This window comes from Bombina bombina, chromosome 1, assembly GCF_027579735.1.
Source record: "Bombina bombina isolate aBomBom1 chromosome 1, aBomBom1.pri, whole genome shotgun sequence".
Taxonomy (NCBI): Eukaryota; Metazoa; Chordata; class Amphibia; order Anura; family Bombinatoridae; genus Bombina; species Bombina bombina.
Window position 1 is genome coordinate 486,537,233 of NC_069499.1, and position 22,987 is coordinate 486,560,219.

A 22,987-nucleotide genomic window follows, 5' to 3' on the forward strand; every position below is an offset into this window, starting at 1 on the left:
TGTTAAACAGATTTAGGCAGGCAAACAATGCAATAAAAACGATTTAAACAAAAACGTTACTGTCTCTTTAAATAATAAAATGACACATTTATTTCTGAATGTTCAAAAAACTATGAAGGCAATATCCGATTGAAATTTGGACCCCAGTGTCTTAATGCTTAGAAAGTATTGCACAGCAAATATGGAGACTCTAGCTCTTAAAACAAGCAAACCGGAGCTAATTGTTGGATTTAACCGTTTTTACACACCACAATCCCAGCTACAGCCTTGCTGCAGCTTTTTACCTTCCTTAGGGGTCACCATTCACAGAAAAAAGCCTTTTGGAGTCACTTTCTGAACCACAGGACCCTCTCACATGAATCCATTTAAAAATAACAAACTTTTGATTGAAGTTAAAAAACTAACTATAATACACCACTCTTCTCTTACTACCTCCATCTTTGTTGAGAGTTGCAAGGGAATGACTGGATATGGCAGTGAGGGGAGGAGGTATATAGCAGCTCTGCTGTGGGTGATCCTCTTGCAACTTCCTGTTGGGAAGGAGAATATCCCACAAGTAATGGATGATCCGTGGACTGGATACACTTAACAAGAGAAAAGGGGCAGTTTGCAGAGGCTTAGATACAAGATAATCACAGAGGTTAAAAGTATATTATTATAACTGTGTTGGTTATGCAAAACTAGGAAATGGGTAATAAAGGGATTATCTATCTTTTAAAACAATAACAATTCTGGTGTAGACTGTCCCTTTAACTCTCATGAGATTTCATAAGCTTCCTTTACCTGATTGGTGAAATAATATGAGAGTGCACGAGGCTCATCCTTTCAGCTGTCCCAGGACAGACATACTAATATGCTGCTTAGAAATCCTTTACAATGCGATGTGGCTACTGAGGAACTTTTGAGGTAAAATATCTTTCTTTTTTACATAGAGATGTTCAGGTGATATTTTCTAATCAGCTTTTTACCGCTAAACTGCATCACTTTCAAGTGTTTAATCATTTGGGTATTATGGCCCTTTAAGGTATTGTGTATTTTTGTGAGGGCAGTGGTTTGCAACACTTCCTAACTTAAAGGCACAGTATACACCAATATACCAATATTCATATACATGTAATAGACACTACTATAAAGAATAATATGCCCAGATACTGATCTAAAAATCCAGTATAAAGCCGTTTAAAAACGCACTTTGAAGCTCCCAGTTTAGTTCTGTTAAAAGGCTAGCTGGAAAACCCACTGCAAGAGGGAAAACGCATACGCCCCCCATCCCCTTGCATATGAAAAACAAAATTTATGCTTACCTGATAAATTTATTTCTTTATTAACACGATGAGTCCACGGATCATCTAATTACTAATGGAATATATCACTCCTGCCCAGCAGGAGGAGGCAAAGAGCACCACAGCAAAGCTGTTAAATATCACCTCCATTTCCTCCCACCCCAGCCATTCGACCGAAGTGAAGGAGAGAAAGGAAGTAACAAGGTGCAGAGGTGTCTGAAGTTTATAACATACAACACCCTGTCTAAAAGAACAGGGCGGGCCGTGGACTCATTGTGTCAAGAAATAAATAAATTTATCAGGTAAGCATAAATTTTGTTTTCTTTCTAATGACACGATGAGTACATGTATCATCTAATTACTAATGGGATTCAATACCCAAGCTAGAGTACACAGATGATAAGGGAGGGACAAGACAGGGAACCTAAACGGAAGGCACCACTGCATGAAGAACCTTTCTCCCAAAAGCGGCCTCAGTCGAGGCAAAAGAGTCAAATTTATAGAATTTTGAAAGAATATGAAGAGAGGACCAAGTTGCAGCCTTGCAAATCTGTTCCACAGAAGCTTCATTTTTGAATGCCCATGAGGAAGAAACAGCCCTCGTGGAATGAGCTGTAACTCTCTCTGGAGGCTGTTGTCCAGCAGCTTCATAGGCAAAACATACGATACTCTTCAGCCATAAAGAAAGAGAAGAAGCCGTAGCTTTCTGTCCCTTACGTTTCCCCGAGAAAACCACAAACAAGGCAGAAGACTGACGAAAATCCTTAGTCGCCTGTAAATAAAATTTTAGAACACGTACCACGCCCAAATTGTGTAGAAGCCGTTCCTCATAAGAAGGATTAGGACACAAGGAAGGAACAACAATCTCCTGATTAATGTTCCGGTCAGAAACTACTGAAGGTAGAAACTCTAATTATGTACGTAAAACTACCTTATCCGAATGAAAAATAAGGTATTGAGACTCATACTGTAATGCAGAGAGCTCTGACACTCTACCAGCAGATGAAATAGCAACAAGAAAAAAAACTTTCCAAGATAACAACTTAATATCTAAGGAATGCATAGGCTCAAACGGAGCCCCTTGAAGAACCTTAAGAACTAAATTAAGTGGTTTGAACAGAGGCGTGATCCTGACCAAGGCCTGACAAAACGATTGCACGTCTGGTACGTCAGCCAGACGCTTATGTAATAAAATAGACAAGGCAGATATTTGACCCTTTAGGGAACTTGTCAATAATTCCTTCTCCAAAACCTCTTGGAGAAAAGACAGAATTCTAGGAATCCTAACTCCACTCCAAGAGTAGCCCTTGGATTCACACCAATATAGATATTTACGCCATATCTTGTGGTAAATCTTTCTAGTCACAGGTTTACGAGCTTGATTCATGGTCTCAATGACCAATTCCGAAAATCCCCGCTTGGATAAAATTAAGCGTTCAATCTCCAAGCAGTCAGCTTCAGAGAAACTAGATTTGGATGAAGGAAGGGTCCCTGAATCATAAGGTCCTTCCTCAACGGAAATCTCCAAGGTGGAAGAGATGACATGTCATACCAGATCCTGCAAGGCCACGCCGGTGCAATGAGGATCACTGACGCCCTTTCCTGTTTGATTCGAGCAATGATTTGAGGAAAAAGAGCGAACGGAGGAAATAGGTATGCAAGACTGAAATTCTAAGGTACCGCCAGGGCATCTATCAGTACATCCTGAGGTTCCCTTGAAATCGACCCATACTTCAGATGCTTGGCATTCTGCCGAGATGCCATGAGATCCAATTCCGGCTGACCCCACTTGAGAATCAGGTTGGAAAACACTTCCGGATGGAGTTCCCACTCCCCCGGGTGAAAGGTCTGCCTGCTCAAGAAGTCCGCCCTCCCAGTTGTCCACTCCTGGGATGTGGATCGCCGACAGACAGCAATTGTGAGTCTCCGCCCACTGAATTGTCTTGGCTACCTCTGTCATGGCCTAGGAACTCTGCGTTCCTCTCTGATGGTTGATGTAAGCCACTGAAGTTACGTTGTCCGACTGGAACCTGATGAACCGAGCCGAGGCCAACTGGGGCCAGGCCAGAAGAGCATTGAGGATTGCTCTCAGCTCCAGAATGTTTATGGGTAGAACAGACTCCAACTCAGTCCAAGTTCCCTGAGCCTTTAAAGAGCCCCAGACTGCTCCCCATCCCAGAAGGCTGGCATCTGTTGTCACAATCCCCCAAGAAGGTCTGCAAAAGCAGGTTCCTTGAGAGAGGTGATCCTGGGACAATCACCAAAGAAGAGAGTCCTTTGTCCCCTGCTCCAGCTGTTTTCTTGGAGACAGGTTCGCATAATCCCCGTTCCATTCCTTGAGCATGTTTAACTGTAGATGTCTGGGGTGGAAACGGGCGAACGGGACAATGTCCATAGCCGCTACCATCAGCCCGATTACCTCCATGCACTGAGCCACTGATGGCCGAGGAGAGGACTGAAGCGCTAGGCAAGAATCGAAAATCTTTGATTTCCTGACATCTGTCAGAAAACTCTTCATGGATAAGGAATCTATTAAAGTTCCCAAGAAAGATACCCTTGCATTTGGAACTAAAGAGCTCTTTTTCAAATATATCTTCCATTCGTGAGATGGTAGGAAAGACAACAATATTTCCATGTGGGATCTTGCTTGTTGAAAGGATGGTGCCTGGACCAGAATGTCGTCCAGATAAGGCGCCACTGCAACGCCCCGTAACCGGAGCACCGCCAACAGAGATCCCAGAACCTTTGTAAAAATTCTGGGAGCTGTGGCAAGGCCGAAAGGAAGAGCCACGAACTGGTGTTCGTCTAGAAATGCAAATCTTAGAAACTTGTGTTGATCCCTGTGGATGGGAACATGCAAGTATACTTTCTTTAAATCCACTGTTGTCATAAACTGGCCCTCTTGGACGAGAGTAAGAATGGAACAAATCATTTCCATCTTGAAAGACGGTACTTTGAGAAATTTGTTTAGACTCTTGATATCTAAAATTGGTCTGAAGGTTCCCTCCTTCTTGGGAACCACGAACAGATTGGAATAGAACCCCAGTCCCTGTTCCTGCATCGGGACAGGAACTATCACTCCCAGATCAGAGAGGTCCCGTACACAGCGTAAGAACGCCTCTCTTTTTATCTGGTCTACAGATAATCTTGAGAGCAGAAACCTGCCCCTGGGAGGAAAGTTCTTGAACTCTAGTTTGTATCCCTGGGACACTATGTCCACCACCCAGGGATCCTGAACATCTCGAACCCAAGCCCAAGTGAAGAAGGAAAGTCTGCCCCCTACAAGATCCAGTCCCGGATCGGGGGGCAGTCCCTTAATGCTGATTTTGATTCCATAGTAGGCTTTTTGGATTGTTTTCTCTTGTTCCAAGACTGATTGGGTCTCCAGGAAGGTTTGGACTGTTCTTGCTTGGAAGAGGAAGCGGAAAAATTTCCCTTGAAATTTCGAAAGGAACGAAAATTACTCTGACGTCCCTTTTGTTTGTTTCTCTTATCTTGAGGGAGAAAATTACCCTTTCCTCCCGTAATATCAGAGATTATTTCCGTCAAACCCGGTCCAAACAAGGTCTTTCCCTTGTAAGGAATCACTAAAAGTTTAGACTTAGAAGATACATCCGCAGACCAAGTTTTTAATCATAAGGCTCTGCGGGCTAGCACCACAAGACCTGAAATCTTTGCTCCCAGCTTGATAACCTGCAGGGAAGCATCTGTAATAAAGGAATTGGCCAACTTAAGGGCCTTTATCCTATCCTGGATCTCTTCCAGGGGAGTGTCTGTCCTAATAGCATCAGACAACGCATCAAACCAATAGGCCGCTGCACTAGTGATGGTAGCAATGCACACTGCAGGTTGCCATTGTAAACCCTGGTGTACATACATCGTCTTGAGCAGCCCCTCTAATTTTTTGACCATAGGATCCTTAAAGGCACAACTATCCTCTATGGGGATAGTAGTTCTCTTGGCTCGAGTGGAAATTGCTCCTTCCACCTTAAGTACTGTTTGCCAAGCCTCCTTGTTAGAGTCTGCTATGGGAAACATCTTTTTAAATATAGTGGATGGAGGAAAAGGGATAGCCGGTCTCTCCCATAGATCTCAGCAGCTCTGTCTGGTAAAGGAAAAACCTCCGCCAAGGAAGGTACATCAAAATATTTGTTTAGCTTACTGGATTTCTTAGGATTAACTACGACCATGGTGTCGCTGTCGTCCAATGTAGCTAAAACCTCCTTGAGTAACAGACGGAGATGTTCTAGCTTGAACCTGAAAGATACAACTTCAGTATCATCGGGAGGAATTACACTGTCGGAATCTAAGATTTCACCCTCAGATGCTACCGAAGTATCCTCCTCCTCAGGTTTCTGGGAGGGAGCATTCGAAATAGCAACAGCTGCGTCAGTAACCTTGCTTACTGAATGCTTATCTTTCCTCTTGCGCTTTTCCTGCAGCATCAGAAACCAAAGAGGACATGAGAGAAGCAATGCCTTGCCACGTAACTCCAGGAGGAGTTAGAGAGGAAGCACAGGGCACTGCATGTGTGGGCGATTCAAGTTGGGACACTTAAGGAGAAAGCTGCGGCATATATTGAACATTGTCATTAGACTCCTGAAAAGCAATCCGCCTTGGAAAATGTTGGCTCAGAGAAAAGTCTATCCCTATAATTTAAAGTTCTCTCAATACATGAGAAACAGAAAGGAATTGATGGTTCCACATTGGCATCAAAACAAAAAGAACAAGTGACATTTTGCAAAGCCTCTTGGTCCATTCTGACTCACAATGGATCAAATTATCAAATAAAAACCTTAACTTTTAAATAAAAATTAAAACAGAAAAAAACGTTACTGTCACTTTAAATTTTAAACCGTAACTTTTTTACTTTTGTATGTAGAATGAGCTAATTGACTACAAAAGTGATTACAGATCACCTCTACACCTCAGCTTCTTTGCTGGGGTGCCTACCTGCCCTGTTGTACCGGCTCTTTACAATCTCTTCTAGGCAAAAGATCGGAACTCGGCAGAGGATAAAGTGAGCAGCTCTCCGGTCCTAGAAATGCATGCTTTAGACAATTGAGGAGACAAATTTGCATAATCTCCATTCCATTGTCTGAGCATGCTCAGTTGTAGAGGTCTGAGATGAAAACGAGCAAACGAAATGATGTCCATCTCCGCTACCATCAATCCAATTGCCTCCATACACTGAGCCACTGACGGCCGAGGATTGGACCGAAGGATTCGGCAGGTATTCAGAATCTTTAACTTTCTGACGTCCGTCAAAAAGATCTTCATGGACAGAGAGTCGATTAGAGTTCCCAAGAAAGGAACCCTGGTCTCTGGAACCAACTAACTCTTTTCTAGATTCACTTTCCACCCGTGAGTCCTTAGAAATGACAGAACAATGTCGGTATGAGACTTTGTTAGCTGGTAAGACGACGCCTGGATCAGAATATCGTCCAGATAAGGCGCCACTGCAATTCCCCGCGGCCGGAGAACTGCTAGCAGAGACCCCAAAACCTTTGTGAAGATTCTGGGCGCCGTGGCCAGACCGAAAGGAAGAGCCACGAACTGAAAATGTTTGTCCAGAAAGGCAAAACGGAGAAACTTGTGATGATCTTTGTGGATAGGAACATGTAGATATGCATCCTTTAGATCAACGGTAGTCATAAATTGACCCTCCTGGATCAATGGAAGAATGGTACGAATAGTTTCCATCTTGAAAGATGGAACCCTGAGAAACTTGTTTAGACTTTTGAGATCTAAAATGGGTCGGAACATTCCCTCCTTTTTGGGAACTACAAACAGATTTGAATAAAACCCCTGTCCCTGCTCCTGTGTCGGAACGGGACATATTACTCCCATGGAAAAGAGGTCTCCTACACAACGTAAGAATGCCTCTCTTTTTATCTGGTGTACAGATAATCGAGAAAGAAGAAATCTTCCTCTGGGGGGAGAATTTCTGAACTCCAACGGATACCCCTGATACACAATTTCTAGTGTCCAGGGATCTTGAACATCTCTTATCCAAGCTTGGACAAAGAGAGAAAGTCTGCCCCCCACTAGATCCGGTCCCGGATCGGGGGCCGACCCTTCATGCTGACTTGGTAGTAGCAGCTGGCTTCTTGGATTGTTTACCTTTGTTCCAAGACTGGTTGGGTCTCCAAGTGGCCTTGGTTTGTGAATAATTCCCTTCCTGTTTAGCGGAAGAGGGAACTCCTTTGAAATTTCGAAAGGAACGAAAATTACTCTGTCGCCCTCTCTGTTTTGACTTTTTATCCTGAGGGAGGAGATGACCCTTGCCTCCCGTGATGTCAGAAATAATTTCCTTCAAGTCAGGCCCGAAAAGGATCTTCCCCTTGTAAGGAATAGCCAAAAGCTTAGACTTGGATGACACATCAGTGGACCAAGACTTCAACCATAAAGCCCTGCGCACTAAGATGGCAAAGCCTGAACTCTTAGCCGCCAATTTAGTGATCTGCAGAGAAGCATCCGTAACAAACAAATTAGCTAACTTAAGAGCTTTAATCCGATCCTGTATCTCTTCTAGAGGAGTCTCCACCTTAAGAGACTCTTCCAGGGCATCAAACCAATAAGCGGCCGTGGTGGTAACTGTAACAATACAGGCCGCCGGTTGCAAAAGGAATCTCTGGTGAACATACATCTTTTTAAGGAGACCCTCCAACTTCTTATCCATGGGGTCCTTAAAAGCACAACTATCCTCAATAGGGATAGTAGTCCGTTTGGCCAGGGTAGATATGGCTCCCTCAATCTTGGGAACTGTCTGCCAAGAATCCCTAATAGCGTCAGCTATAGGGTACATTTTCTTAAAAATAGGAGAAGGGGAGAATGGAATACCTGGCCTCTACCATTCTTTAGCAAGGATCTCCGAAGTTCTCTTAGGAACTGGAAAAACATCCGAGTAAGAAAGAACCTCCAAATATTTGTCTAACTTACTCACTTTTTCTGGAGGGACCACTATTGAGTCACAATCATCCAGAGTAACCAACACCTCCCTTAGTAATAGGCGAAGGTGTTCAAGCTTAAACCTGAAAGAGACTTCAGAGTCAGTCATGGGCAAGTCGCTCCCAGAATCAGAGAGTTCGCCTTCAGACAGGACCTCCGTGCCCTCCCATTCACTGTGGGTGGGGACGTCCTCAATCGCCATCAGAGAATCAGAGGCTGAATTGACCACAAAATTGTCTGTTCTTGTACGCTTGCTGTGCGATATATTTGGAAAATTAGATAACGCATCAGAAAGAGTAGAAGACATCAATGCAGCAATGTCTTTTAAAGTAAATGCGGCAGAAACTGGTAAAATACCTGGTACCGCTTGAGCGGGAGTTAAAGGCTGTGACGCTTGGGGAGAAAGCCACGGCATACTTTGCATCTCATCTGTAGATTCTTGAGAAGCATCCGCTTTAGGCAATGAAGTATCATAAAAAATGTGGTCTTTATAATGTAAAGCCCTCTGAACACATGAAGGGCAAAAAGGAACAGGAGGTTCCACAGGGGCATTCAAACACATAGCACATGGGACAGTTTGAATTACATCTGAATCCATTATTGAACAGAAAAAACAGAAACAAAAACTTGTCTCTTTAAAACAAAAAATAAAAATAAAAAGTAAATTTATGCTTACCTGATAAATTAATATCTACTATGGTACGACGAGTTCACGGATTCATCCTTTACTTGTGGGATATTATCCTCCTGCTAACAGGAAGTGGCAAAGAGCACCACAGCAGAGCTGTCTATATAGCTCCTCCCTTAGCTCCACCCCCAGTCATTCGACCGAAGGTACAGGAAGAAAAAGGAGAAACTACAAGGTGCAGAGGTGGATGAAGTTTAAAATTAATTTATCAGGTAAGCATAAATTTACTTTTCTTCTATAAGGTACGACGAGTCCATGGATTCATCCTTTACTTGTGGGATACAATACCAAAGCTACAGGACACGGATGAACGGGAGGGACAAGACAGATGGTTAAACAAAAAATAGCCTCCGAAGAAGCAAACGTATCAAATTTGTAAAATTTAGAAAAGGTATGAAGCGAAGACCAAGTCGCAGCCTTACAAATCTGTTCAACAGAAGCATTATTTTTAAAAGCCCATGTGGAAGCCACCGCTCTAGTAGAGTGAGCTGTAATCCTTTCAGGAGGCTGCTGTCCAGCAGTCTCATATGCCAAACGGATGATGCTTTTCAGCCAAAAAGAAAGAGAGGTAGCCGTAGCCTTTTGACCTCTACGTTTTCCAGAATAGACAACAAACAAAGAAGATGTTTGACGGAAATCTTTGGTTGCTTGCAAGTAAAACTTCAAAGCACGAACCACGTCCAAGTTATGCAACAGACGCTCCTTCTTAGAGGAAGGATTAGGACACAGAGAAGGAACAACAATTTCCTGATTGATATTCCTATCAGTAACAACCTTAGGAAGGAATCCAGGTTTGGTACGCAAAACCACCTTATCAGCATGGAAAACAAGATAAGGCGAGTCGCATTGCAATGCAGATAATTCAGAAACTCTTCGAGCCGAAGAGATAGCAACTAAAAACAGAACTTTCCAAGATAGAAGCTTAATATCTATGGAATGCATAGGTTCAAACGGAACCCCTTGAAGAATTTTAAGAACTAAATTCAAACTCCATGGAGGTGCAACCGGTTTAAACACAGGCTTGATTCTAACTAAAGCCTGACAGAACGACTGAACGTCTGGAACATCTGCCAGACGCTTGTGCAGTAGAATTGATAAGGCAGATATCTGTCCCTTTAAGGAACTAGCTGATAGCCCCTTCTCCAATCCTTCTTGGAGAAAGGACAAAATCCTAGGATTCCTGATCTTACTCCATGAATAGCCTTTGGATTAGCAGCAATAAAGATATTTACGCCATATCTTCTGATTAATTTTCCTAGTGACAGGCTTTCGAGCCTAAATCAAGGTATCTATGACCGACTCAGAGAAACCCTGATTGGCCAAAATCAAGCGTTCAATCTCCAAGCAGTCAGCCACAGAGAAACTAGATTTGGATGCTGGAACGGACCTTGAATCAGAAGGTCCTGTCTCAGTGGCAGAGTCCATGGTGGAAGAGATGACATGTCCACCAGGTCTGCATACCAAGTCCTGCGTGGCCACACAGGTGCTATCAAAATCACCGAAGCTCTCTCCTGTTTGATTCTGGCAATCAAACGAGGAAAGAGAGGAAATGGTGGAAACACATAAGCCAGGTTGAACGACCAGGGTACTGCTAGAGCATCTATCAGTACTGCCTGAGGATCCCTTGACCTGGACCCGTAACAAGGAAGTTTGGCGTTCTGACGAGACGCCATCAGATCCAATTCTGGTGTGCCCCATAGCTGAATCAATTGTGCAAACACCTCCGGATGGAGTTCCCACTCCCCCGGATGAAAAGTCTGGCGACTTAGAAAATCCGCTTCCCAGTTCTCCACTCCTGGGATATAGATTGCTGATAGATGGCAAGAGTGAGTCTCTGCCCATCGAATTATTTTGGTAACCTCTATCATCGCTAGAGAACTCTTTGTTCCCCTCTGATGATTGATATATGCTACAGTCGTGATATTGTCCGACTGGAATCTTATGAATCTGGCTGAAGCCAGCTGAGGCCACGCCAGAAGCACGTTGAATATCGCTCTCAGTTCTAGAATATTTATCGGGAGGAGAGCCTCCTCCTGAGTCCACAAACCCTGCGCTTTCAGGGAATTCCAGACTGCACCCCAGCCCAATAGGCTGGCGTCCGTCATCACTATGACCCATGCTGGCCTGCGGAAACACATTCCCTGGGACAGATGATCCTGTGACAACCACCAAAGAAGAGAGTCTCTGGTCTCTTGATCCAGATTTATCTGAGGAGATAAATCTGCCTAATCCCCATTCCACTGTTTGAGCATGCATAGTTGCAGTGGTCTGAGATGCAAGCGAGCAAGCGGAACTATGTCCATTGCCGCTACCATTAGTCCGATTACCTCCATACACTGAGCCACTGACGGCCGAGGAATGGAATGAAGAGCTCGGCAGATGGTTAAAATCTTTGATTTCCTGACCTCCGTCAGAAAAATTTTCATGTGCACTGAATCTATCAGAGTTCCCAGGAATGGAACTCTTGCGAAAATTCTGGGAGCTGTGGCCAACCCGAAGGGAAGAGCCACAAACTGGTAATGCTTGTCCAGAAAGGCGAACCTGAGAAACTGGTGATGATCTTTGTGGATAGGGATGTGTAGATACGTATCCTTTAAGTCCACGGCGGGAATATATTGACCCTCCTGGATCATTGGTAAAATAGTCCGAATGGTCTCCATCTTGAAGGACTCTGAGGAATTTGTTTAGGATCTTGAGATCTAAAATTGGTCTGAAGGTTCCATCTTTTTTGGGAACCACAAAAAGATTGGAGCAGAACCCCTGCCCCTGTTCTGTTTTCGGAAATGGGCAGATCACTCCCATCGTATATAGGTCTTCTACACAGCGTAAGAACGCCTCTCTTTTTGTCTGGTTTACAGACAATTGAGAAAGATGGAATCTCACCCTTAGAGGAGAATCTTTGAGATGTAGAAGATACCCCTTGGTTACGATTTCTAAAGCCCAGGAGTCCTGAACGTCTCTTGCCCAAGCCTGAGCAAAGAGAGAAAGTCTGCCCCCCTACTAGATCCGGTCCCGGATCTGGGGCTACCCCTTCATGCTGTCTTGGTGGCAGCAGCGGGCTTCTTGGCCTGTTTACCCTTGTTCCAAGTCTGGTTAGGTCTCCAGACTGACTTGGATTGAGCAAAATTCCACCTTTGAAGTTTCGAAAGGAACGAAAATCATTTTGTTTGGTCCTCATCTTATTTGTCTTATCCTGAGGAAGGGCATGGCCTTTCCCTCCAGTGATGTCTGAAATGATCTCTTTCAGTTCAGGCCCGAATAGGGTCTTACCCTTGAAAGGGATGGCTAAAAGCTTAGATTTTGATGACACATCAGCAGACCAGGACTTAAGCCATAACGCTCTACGTGCTAAAATGGCAAAACCTGAATTCTTTGCCGCTAATTTAGCCAGTTTAGCGGCATCTGTAATGAAAGAATTAGCTAGCTTGAGAGCCCTAATTCTATCCAGAATATCATCTAATGGGGTCTCAACCTGAAGAGCCTCCTCCAGAGCCTCAAACCAAAAAGCAGCTGCAGTAGTTACAGGAACAATACACGCTATAGGTTGGAGAAGAAAACCCTGATCAACAAATATTTTCTTTAGGAGACCCTCTAATTTTTTATCCATAAGATCTTTGAAAGCACAACTGTCCTCAATAGGTATAGTTGTACGTTTAGCCAGGGTATAAATAGCTCCCTCCACCTTAGGGACCGTCTGCCACGAGTCCCGCATGGTGTCTGATATGGGAAACATTTTCTTAAAAGTAGGAGGGGGAGCGAACGGAATACCTGGTCTATCCCACTCCTTAGTAACAATTTCCGAATCCTCTTAGGGACCGGAAAAACATCAGTGTAGGTAGGAACCTCTAGAAATCTGTCCATTTTACACAATTTCTCTGGAACTACAATAGGGTAACAATCATCCAGAGTCGCTAAAACCTCCCTGAGCAATAAGCGGAGGTGTTCTAGTTTAAATTTATTAGCCGTCATATCTGAGTCTGTCTGAGGGAACATCTTTCCTGAATCAGAAATCTCTCCCTCAGACAGCAAATCCCTCACCCCCAACTCAGAACATTGTGAGGGTACATCGGATATGGCTTTAAAAGCGTTTCAGAGGGCTCAGCATTTGTTCTCACACCAGAGCTACTGCGCTTCCCCTGCAACCCAGGGAGCTTAGATAAAACCTCTGTGAGGGTAGTATTCATAACTGCAGGGTGAAAGAACTAGACGCACTAGAAGTACTTGGCATCGCTTGTGCGGGTGTTAATGGTTGTGACACTTGGGGAGAATTAGATGGCATAACCTGATTCCCTTCTGACAGAGAATCATCCTGTGACATACTTTAGGTAGGAACCTCTAGAAATCTGTCAATTTTACACAATTTCTCTGGAACTACAATAGGGTCACAATCATCCAGAGTCGCTAAAACCTCCCTGAGCAATAAGCCTTCCCTACTGACTGAGAATCATCCTGCGACATACTTCTAGTAGCTAAAATATGTTCTTTGCAATTTATTGACCTTTCAGTACATGAGGGACACATTCTAAGTGGGGGTTCCACAATGGCTTCTAAACATATCGAACAATGACTTTCTTCAATGTCAGATATGTTGAACAGGCTAGTAATGACTACAAACAAGCATGAAAACACTTTATTTAGTGAAAAAAATTATCTTAAAAAAGGGTACTGCGCCTTTAAGAGAAAAAAAGCATACACGTTCTGCAAAACTGCTTTAAAATGCACCAAATTTTTCAAATTTTTGCAAGCAGACTCAATATGTGTAGTTAAGTTTGCCCCACAAGGAAATTTAACATTTAACCCCTTAATGTGCAAACCGGATTGAAATCAGGCCTAAATCCGGAAAAAACACCCCCAGCACCTTGCCACAGCCCTGCTGTGGCACCTACCTGCCCTCAGGGATAGTAAATATGGGGTTAAAGCTTCAATTTGGCCCAAAACATTCACAAGCGCCCTCAGGAGTTGGAGCTTGCTGCTTGCTGAGTGAAAACAACTGCGCATCTGAGGCGCGAAAATAGGCCCCGCCCATCTCACTCTATGTCTCTACAGCCTCAAAGAACCGCACCAGAGCGGTTTTAAACTAGTCATGTGGGTTCTGAGACCCAAAAAATAAGCCAAGTGTACCCTCAATAAAGTTGCCCAAAAAACGTTATTGCCCACAAAACGTTAACAGCACACCCAGTTCATAAAACGTTTGCCCACAAACATTCAAAACTCAGTGTCAACCATTTTTGTAATTAGCCCCTTATGCAAGCTTAGTAATGCCTTTCTATAGCTCTTAGGATTACAGCTTACCCTTAGCCTCATGGGGATACTGTCAGCCTTTCTGAAATACACAATCTCTCCAAAAAAAAATGACTGAACATACCTCACTGCTATATAGCATGAAAATGTTCCTCACACTGAAGTTTCTTGTACCCCTCAGCCTCTGTGGGAACAACACTGGATCTTAGTTACATATGCTAAGATCATCATCCTCCAGGCAGAAGTCTTCATCCATCTGCTGCCTGAGAGTAAATAGTACACACCGGTACCATTTAAAACAAAAAATTCTTGCTTGAAGAAATTAAAAACTAATATTTTATCACCTCTTTCACTTTACCCTTCCTAGTACTTAGAGTAGGCAAAGAGAATGACTGGAGGGTGGAGCTAATGGAGGAGCTATATAGACAGCTCTGCTGTGGTGCTCTTTGCCACTTCCTGTTAGTAGGAGGATAATATCCCACAAGTAAAGGATGAATCCGTTGACTCGTCGTACCTTATAGAAGAAAAGTATTTTTAAACTGAAAGAGAAAACTAACTGACAGTACCCAGAAGCACCGGTAACTCACTGACACCAGAAAAGTAGGGAAGTGCTTGGTAACTATCAAAATACAATAATATGGAAAACTTCAGACACCCATGAAAAAAACACTGGCACCTCACCTCAGCAGCTCTGCTGAGGCGCCTACCTGCCCCCTCAATCAACCAACAGTCAATCCGCCACTAAATTCAGGTCCGGATCAGCACTATGACGCTGCAAACCGCTTGCTTCTAACCCATGCGGTTGCAGCGTTTCACTATCACCAAGTAACAACAACCGGGACTTCCGGAAGTGAGTTCTTCGCGGCAAAACTACAGCCCCAGCGCGCCAAGAAAGTCCCGCCTATTGTGGGCGTGATCAAAGTCCACAGTAAACAGTGATACGGCCATATTGTCAGACCGGGCCAGAATGTAATAAAGCCCATGCGGTTGTGACGTCCCCGTAATAGGAAACACAGACAACAGCCTTAGATGCAAACCGGATGGTTCCGATAATAAAAAATACACATAACATCCCGAGCGTCAGCCAAGAAAACCCCCTTGAGGCATACACAGCACTAATCATGAGCCCCATAAACGTATCATCTAAAGTAACACGCAGCTTAAGGGAGAGCAAATATCAGAGTGGGTGCTACTTAACCCTAAGAGAACCCACACTCTGTGGACAAGGAACCCTGTGAGAGCCCATGATCTGTCCAGCAGAACAAAAACGTACAGCCATGTCTGAGATCTTTTACCCCCAGAAAAAGAAAGACTGCACTTACCTCAATGCTGAGTAACAGCATGAAAACGTCCCACAGTGTCAAGAGGTTTTCTCCCTCCAGTAGTCCTGTGGAAACAGAAGGGCCTTAGTTACTATATGCTAAGACCATAATCCACAAGGGCAGCACAAGTATGGGAGGCGCAGTGAGGCTAAAACCCCACCAGTTACCACTGCTCTAAAGCCACCTGTAGCTCTACTCTAGAGGCTGACAAGGAATACGGCTACACCCTATAGTAAAATAGTACACTTTGGCACCATTTTAAAAATAATAAACTCTTGATTGAAGAATCTAAACTAACACCTCATTTTACCTCTTCCTATCACTAACACAGGCAATGAGAATGACTGGAGTGGGAGGGAAGGGAGGAGCTATATATACAGCTCTGCTGTGGTGCTCTTTGCCTCCTCCTGCTAAACAGGAGGCGATATCCCACAAGTAAGGATGAAATCCGTGAACTCATCGTATCTTGTAAAAGAAAACAGAATCTCCCGGTCGGCATTTTGTTCTTAAAGTTGAACCGCCGGGAGTAGTGAAACCCCCTGAGCTTAAAATTCCTCAGCCCAGTGCCTGCATCAAAGGCTGTCTCACAAGTCCTCTTCATCAATAGGAGAGTATAAGTGTCCCTTTTTCATAAATAAAGTGCCCCCACTCTGAGCCCTTTATATATGTGTACTGTTTAAACAAAGTGCCCACTTTTTCTGAGTCTCTCTTTATTAACCCCAGAAATATTAAAGTCAGCACTTACCTCACAAATCTGCCAGACAGCAAGGCAGCTCACCAGGTTTGAGAGGTCCTCTACGTCACATAGACCTGTGGAAAAATAGGTAAAGACTGAGTAATGTTACTCAGGCTTTCAGAGTTAGGGCAGCATAAATTACATGGGAGGCACAGTGAGAATTATGTCCCACAAGTTCCCATTGCTCTAAAGCCACCACTGCCCTACTGAAGAAACTGATGTGGATAACGGCTACACCCTAGGACAAAGCAACACAATCTTGCACTACTTAGAAAGTAATAAAATATATTATATTACGCACCAAATATTCTTAAGTTAGTTATAAATTAAATTAAGGGATTTGTTTTGCTCTGTGGACTGAGTAATATGTATGCTGTTTGCAGCATTGATCTGATTGGTCAGGTGACGTCCAATGAGAAGTTCTGTTCTCTTTTAAATAGGCATCAGTTTGCTCATTTAACCTAAGGTAATTCTAGAAGTAATATGGCCTGTTATTAGCCTTTATTGTTTGTACTATTTGGCAATGAAGTTGGCAACTGAGATGTAGATGAAAATATCTCTGAAAATATTTCTGCAATAAATTTGAAACATTGCTGCTACTTCAACTTTGTTTGGGACTTCATCTATGAGCTACCGCGTGGGGTTCTTTGTTGGTTACTATGTTTCACTTCTGAGCACCTGGTGGAATGCTCATTTCTGGCACCGGCTAACTTCCTTCACTTCAGCCGACTGACCTGCAGCAGCGTGAAGAACACTGCATCTCAGAAGATACAAACATGGGTCCTTGAGCGCTTACCATAAGTTTGTGTACTTAGGGAGATCCTACACTGCAGAAAAATAAAGAGATAAAGGGATAGATAGATAGACAAATAGATAGATAGAGGGATATTAATAGAGGGAGGATCAGGGAGGTTGGAGGGTTAGGGGGATCCTACACTGCAGAAAAATAAAGAGATAGAGGGAGAGGGGGATAGAGATAGAGGGAGGATCAAGGAGGTTGGAGGTTAAGGGGGATCCTACACTGCAGAAAAATAAAGAGATAGGGGGATATGGATAGAGGGATAGTGGCTAGGAATAGATATAGATGGATAGAGGGCTAGGGATAGAGGGATAGATGGATAGGGATAGATGGATAGAGATAGAGGGATAGATGGATAGAGATAGATGGATAGGGATAGATGGATAGGGATAAAGGGATAGGGGGATAGGGATAAAGGTATAGGGCTAGAGGGATAGGGATAAAGGGATAGGGCTAGAGGGATAGGGATAGAGATAGAGGGATAGATGGATAGGTATATTTATTTCCTTAAAGGGACAGTATACACTCATTTTCATATAACTGCATGTAATAGACACTACTATAAAGAATAAGATGCGCAGATACTGGTATAAAAATCCAGTATAAAATGGTTTAAAAACTTACTTAGAAGCTTTCAGTTTAACTCTGTTGAAAAGGCAGTTGGAAAGCCCACTGCAAGTGGGAAATAAGACACTCCCCCCTCCCCCTTCTTTTGCATATGAAAAGACAGTTTACAAAAACAGGAGCAAGCTGGAGAAGGTAGCTGACGGTATTCAAATAAAACTTTGGGGCTTGGTTAGGAGTCTGAAAATCAGAGCAATGTTATTTAAAAATAAGCAAAACTATACATTTAAAAAAAAAAAAAACATTATGGGCTTTATAAATAGATCATCTACAAAACATTTATGCAAAGAAAAAATGAGTGTATAATGGCCCTTTAAATATTTTAGCCTGTGTACACGGGCATTAAAACTAGTAAGAACATAAAAGACTGAAAACAACTAAAAGTATAGCCAAGACATGCTGTTTGATAGAGGAAAAAAAGTTTTTTTAAGAAATTAGCAGTGTTGAATTAGAAAAGTCTAAACACCATAGGAAAAGCTGCTGAACAGACTATTCTGATAGAGAGGAATACTTCTGTCAAATTCTCTGGTTTCAAACACCATTATCAAAGTCTTAGCTTACAAATACAGCTGTCAAATTCTCAGCTTGCAAATGTATTGGGGAGATTTACGAGATACAAAGCCACTTGAATGTATTAGAATTGCTTTGAATTTGAAAACCACACAAAAGATTGATATATGATAGATAGATAGATAGATAGATAGATAGATAGATAGATAGATAGATAGATACAGTAGATAGATGTAGACTGATATATTCTTCTTGCAAACAACCACTTACCAGAATGTTTTCCTGTAATTAATACAGAATCATCAAATAGCCAGATATTTGCTTTGCTTTGAGGAATCAGTGAGAGAGTCACAGAAGAATAAACTGCAAAACATACATAAAAACAGTTTTATATAAAATAACTAGAATCCACTGTCAATTCTACTACAAGCACTTCCATCTACTACAGTATTTGTAAATACAATACAGTAAATTAAGGGAAGCTTCAGTTACCTATATAAAAGTGATCATCAGGGATTATGCCCCATACAACATGTCCTTGGTTGAATCTTGCCCCATGTGTGAGAGCCACCTAACTGATTCTGTTGTGTTTAGTACTGGGGGTTAATTCATATTAGAATTTGCACACAGTTTGTTCTAGGGTAGCTGCCCATGTCTCAGAGTATGTGCATCCTGCATGTCTGATAGTGCTGCCCACACCATGGGATGTTCACTCAGTTCAGACCTCAAGTAGAGTTAAGTCTATATCCAGGTTCTGTATATATTTACTAAGGTAACAGCATTTTAAACTAATCACATTCACAAGTACAGTTACCTAGAATTAACACACTCAGTAAGGAAGGTTAAGTTTATGACAAGGGATATGTCAGTATTATGAACTTTAAAAGACAGAATAAATGCTCCCCTTGGCATCTTTTATGTCATTTGAATATTTTCATAGAATGAAAGTTTATGCTGCCTAGGCATAAAAGAATCCAATTCTGAAGAAAAAAAGGTGAGGCATTTTATAGCTCATTTGCATATACTTACCCAGTCATCTCTTCCAGTGGAAAACACTGGTAGTTCAGGTATTCTGTGGAAGAATATACAGATGAGCTATACAATTATCTACTGTTTGTGTATATTTTGTGCTTAACCTTACATAGTCATGACCTAAATCTGCGATAAATGTATAAGCTTGTATTATAAGGGAACAACCAGGGCCGTCTTTAACACAGGGCAAAAGGGGCAGCTGCCCAGGACCCAGTCTTTGTTGAGGGGCCCAAGAGTAATAAAAAAAAATATTTAATTTTTTTGGTTCATGCCAGACTGCTGATCTCATGTGACACGGGGAACACACACAGTCAGTCCTAATACTGTCACAGTCATAAGTTCTCTGCTTATATTTATTTGTGAGAAACTGTGCCAGACCGTGCCAGTACCATGTGACATGCCAAGTTATTGCCATGTGCTGTTTTAGATGTGCACTGTGCAGCACTGAATGCTAAACCCTAACTCGGCATCGAGCCATTCCCACTGCAATAGAAAAGGTCCTGCTGGGATTACCACTGTTACCAGGTAACTGCTCTAATGGTGGGGATTGTTTCTGGGTAGGGCTGACTGTAGGCACATGCAGCAGAAAGCTGGAGCGGCAGGCACGTGAGTATTTGAGCATCTGTGCAGCTGCACACACTGCTCTCTTTAGTCTTGAGGCTGTCTGACTCGTCTCACACTGTATCCATGCAGCCTTGGGCAGACAGCATCCAGTCTGCTGGTCCCCTTAGTCCTACTCTTTCTGATGTGGCCCTAAGATCAACTAACTGAAGTTTGTTAGGGGAACAGTGCTTTGTATAAAGGTGTCAGTGGGAAGAAGTGAGTCCGCACACGCCCCTCCCCATGCAGCATTGTCTAGTGCAGGGTGAGAGGGAACATGTTCCCAGCAAAGAAGTGACATGTGCTGCTGTGGCTGATGTATAGTGTCATGCTGATACTTCACACATTAAGGTAAGGTTTATTTTTATTTTTTATTTTTCTCTCTGTCTCAGATTTTACAGCTTCCCATAGTAGTCCTGCTGTTCCAGTCAGTAAACTTATATTTGTCTGCACCTCCATGCTTCCTCCTCAGTCTTTACCTTGCTTTGCTGCTGTTGGCTGCCCTAAATCTCTTTAACCAACTAACCTCACACCAGAATCACATTCAAAAGCATATTAAATAAATCCACAGTGGAGGAATTTATATATATATATATACTTATTATTAGTACTGCTTAGGTCCAGTTTCACATATTGCAATTTATTTCATTTTTTTAAAAAGCATTAGCCCAGCAGTGGATGATCCACTGCTAGGCTAATAATTTAAAAAAATATATAAAATGAATAGATTTTTTGGGATGTTGGAATGGAGAGTGAAATTGCATGGGGGGGGGGGGCAAGAAAATGTTTTCCCAGGGTCCAATCAATATTAAAGATGGCCCTGGGAAAAACACTCCCATTGTACAATAACACACATTCTCAAAGTTATAACCTCTTACAACACCAGCATACAATGAACAAAATTCCTGTGTTACTGAAGGAACATAATTTCTATGGTTAGTACCAGTTACGTCAGTAGTTCCAGACCTGTACATTAATACATAATATATTAATGTGCTTATTTATCTTCTTTATATGTCATGTAATCTATACTATAATCGAGTTTGTAACCCGTCCATCGCCGTCGTCAGTTACACACGCAGCCAAAAGAATGTTGGCTTCATGTGCAGCCAAAAGAATCCACATGGATGCAGTATAGCCTAACGAAGCATTAAGAAAATAACACCTAAGCGCCCGCAAAAAATATTAACAAAAAATACCTAACCTCTCGCACGAAATATTAACAAAAAAACCTAACCGCCCGCACAAAGTATTTAAAAAAAAACTCTTATGCCCAGACTCTGAAGGTGATGCTTTACGGGACTAAAATAAAATATAACTTTTATTATTGAAAATGTAAAATTGTACACAAACTTACACAAAACACACTCTATTGTTAAAATCGATCAAGTGAGAAAGAACCAAAATAATAAATAATGTGATACTGTTCAAGTATTGAGAGCCTGCGTTATAAGGTTTACAAGTATCACAATTAGAGTTACTGATATCGGTCTAATACCTAATTTGTAATATATCTACCCAAATACTGGGAGTGTGAATATTTAGCTAATTGTAGCATGTGTTAACAAAGGCAAAATAGGTGGTCCTACTGTAGTATTAGCGCCTTGAGTACCTATTGGTTTATGGATAACCCTGCTATACTACTTCTAATATAATTGCCTATTGTTACTGTTCTACTATGTGGGGCTTAGGGGGTAAAACCTGAATGGTTATCATAATTGGAGGTAGTGACAAGGTAGGAGAGCTCACCCTGTATATGGGTTGGTGTTATTGGGTAACACAATTTTTAATACTCTGCAATCAATTATTATATCCGGTAAACAGTGCAAAGATTGCTGATACAATTTTATTGCTTTGTTTCATAAACGGCAGCATCAATAGTGCTTAAGAAATGACAAGGTTACGTTTTTAGTAATAGTGCTATATAGCCCATTTCTTGAACATTGTATGAATAGAAAACAAATAAGTGAAATTGTAAACACTCGTGGCAATATTATTTCAGGGATTAGGGCTTTTTATGTGCTTGTTACTTGTGTTACACACTTGAAAAGACATTAGATGTAATTCCGTTAGTTTGTCTTTTGACTGTGGTGTGTCCACAGTGTACATAAGCATGTAATATTTCAATTTGTCACTGCGTGACCAGAATCTTAAAATCGTTACCTGATGTGGTTATGTTCTAGTTACCACTTATGCAATTGTATCTAACATTTAATAGTAACTAAGTAGCATATAAGTATCACCAGTGCCAACGGTATCGGCGTGACCTCTTACTGTGTTTTGTAGATCATCTGTCAGATCTAGTAAAATAGTTCTCTCGGATAGGGAGAATTGTTATAATATAATACCATCTGCCTGTTTTATATTTTGTTATTCATAATCCCTTATCCCATACCATTTGACATTTAATAATGACTCAAATATTGGATATTGGCTTGACCCCTTGTTACATTCTATAAATTATTTATCAAATCATGTACGATAGTTCCCATAAAGAGAAAATATGTGCTGATAGTTAGCCAACTTCAATATTAAAGTGCCGGTATATCTATTGCTGTTACCCCCCGAAGCGTGCCCCGTAGGATTGCGTTGTACCAATATGCTAGTTTACGCTGAAAAATATATAGATAGGTATAGACTGGTTCTATCTCCACAAGTTAACTTAAAAGGCGTCCTACACACTACACTGACGCATTTCGCCCGTTACGAGCTTTCTCAGTGTAGTGTGTAAGACGCCTTTTAATTTAACTTGTGGAGATAGAACCAGTCTATACCTATCTATATATTTTTCAGCTTAAACTAGCATATTGGTACAACGCAATCCTACGGGGAACGCTCCGGGGAGTAACAGCAATATATATACCGGCACTTTAATATTGAAGTTGGCTAACTATCGGCAAATATTTTCTGTTTATGGGAACTATCGTACATGATTTGATAAATAATTTATAGAATGTAACAAGGGGTCACGCCAATATCCATATTGAAGTTGTCGGCACTGGTGACCACCAATGTGTATTTGAGTCATTATTAAATGTCAAATGGTATGGGATAAGGGATTATGAATAACAAAATATAAAACAGGCAGATGGTATTATATTATAACAATTCTCCCTATCCAAGAGAACTATTTTACTAGATCTGACAGATGATCTACAAAACACAGTAAGAGGTCACGCCGATACCGTTGGCACTGGTGAT

General features: G+C 42.0%; 1 protein-coding gene across 1 annotated transcript in view; it reads right to left on the reverse strand.

Annotated features, from left to right (window-relative positions):
* FAM171B (family with sequence similarity 171 member B) overlaps positions 1-22,987 on the reverse strand; it is a 403,258-nt gene that overhangs the window by 199,373 nt on the left and 180,898 nt on the right. The window contains exon 3 of the mRNA XM_053712851.1: positions 18,425-18,517. Within this exon, the coding sequence (XP_053568826.1) occupies positions 18,425-18,517 (93 nt within the window). The remainder of the gene's footprint in view (positions 1-18,424; positions 18,518-22,987) is intronic.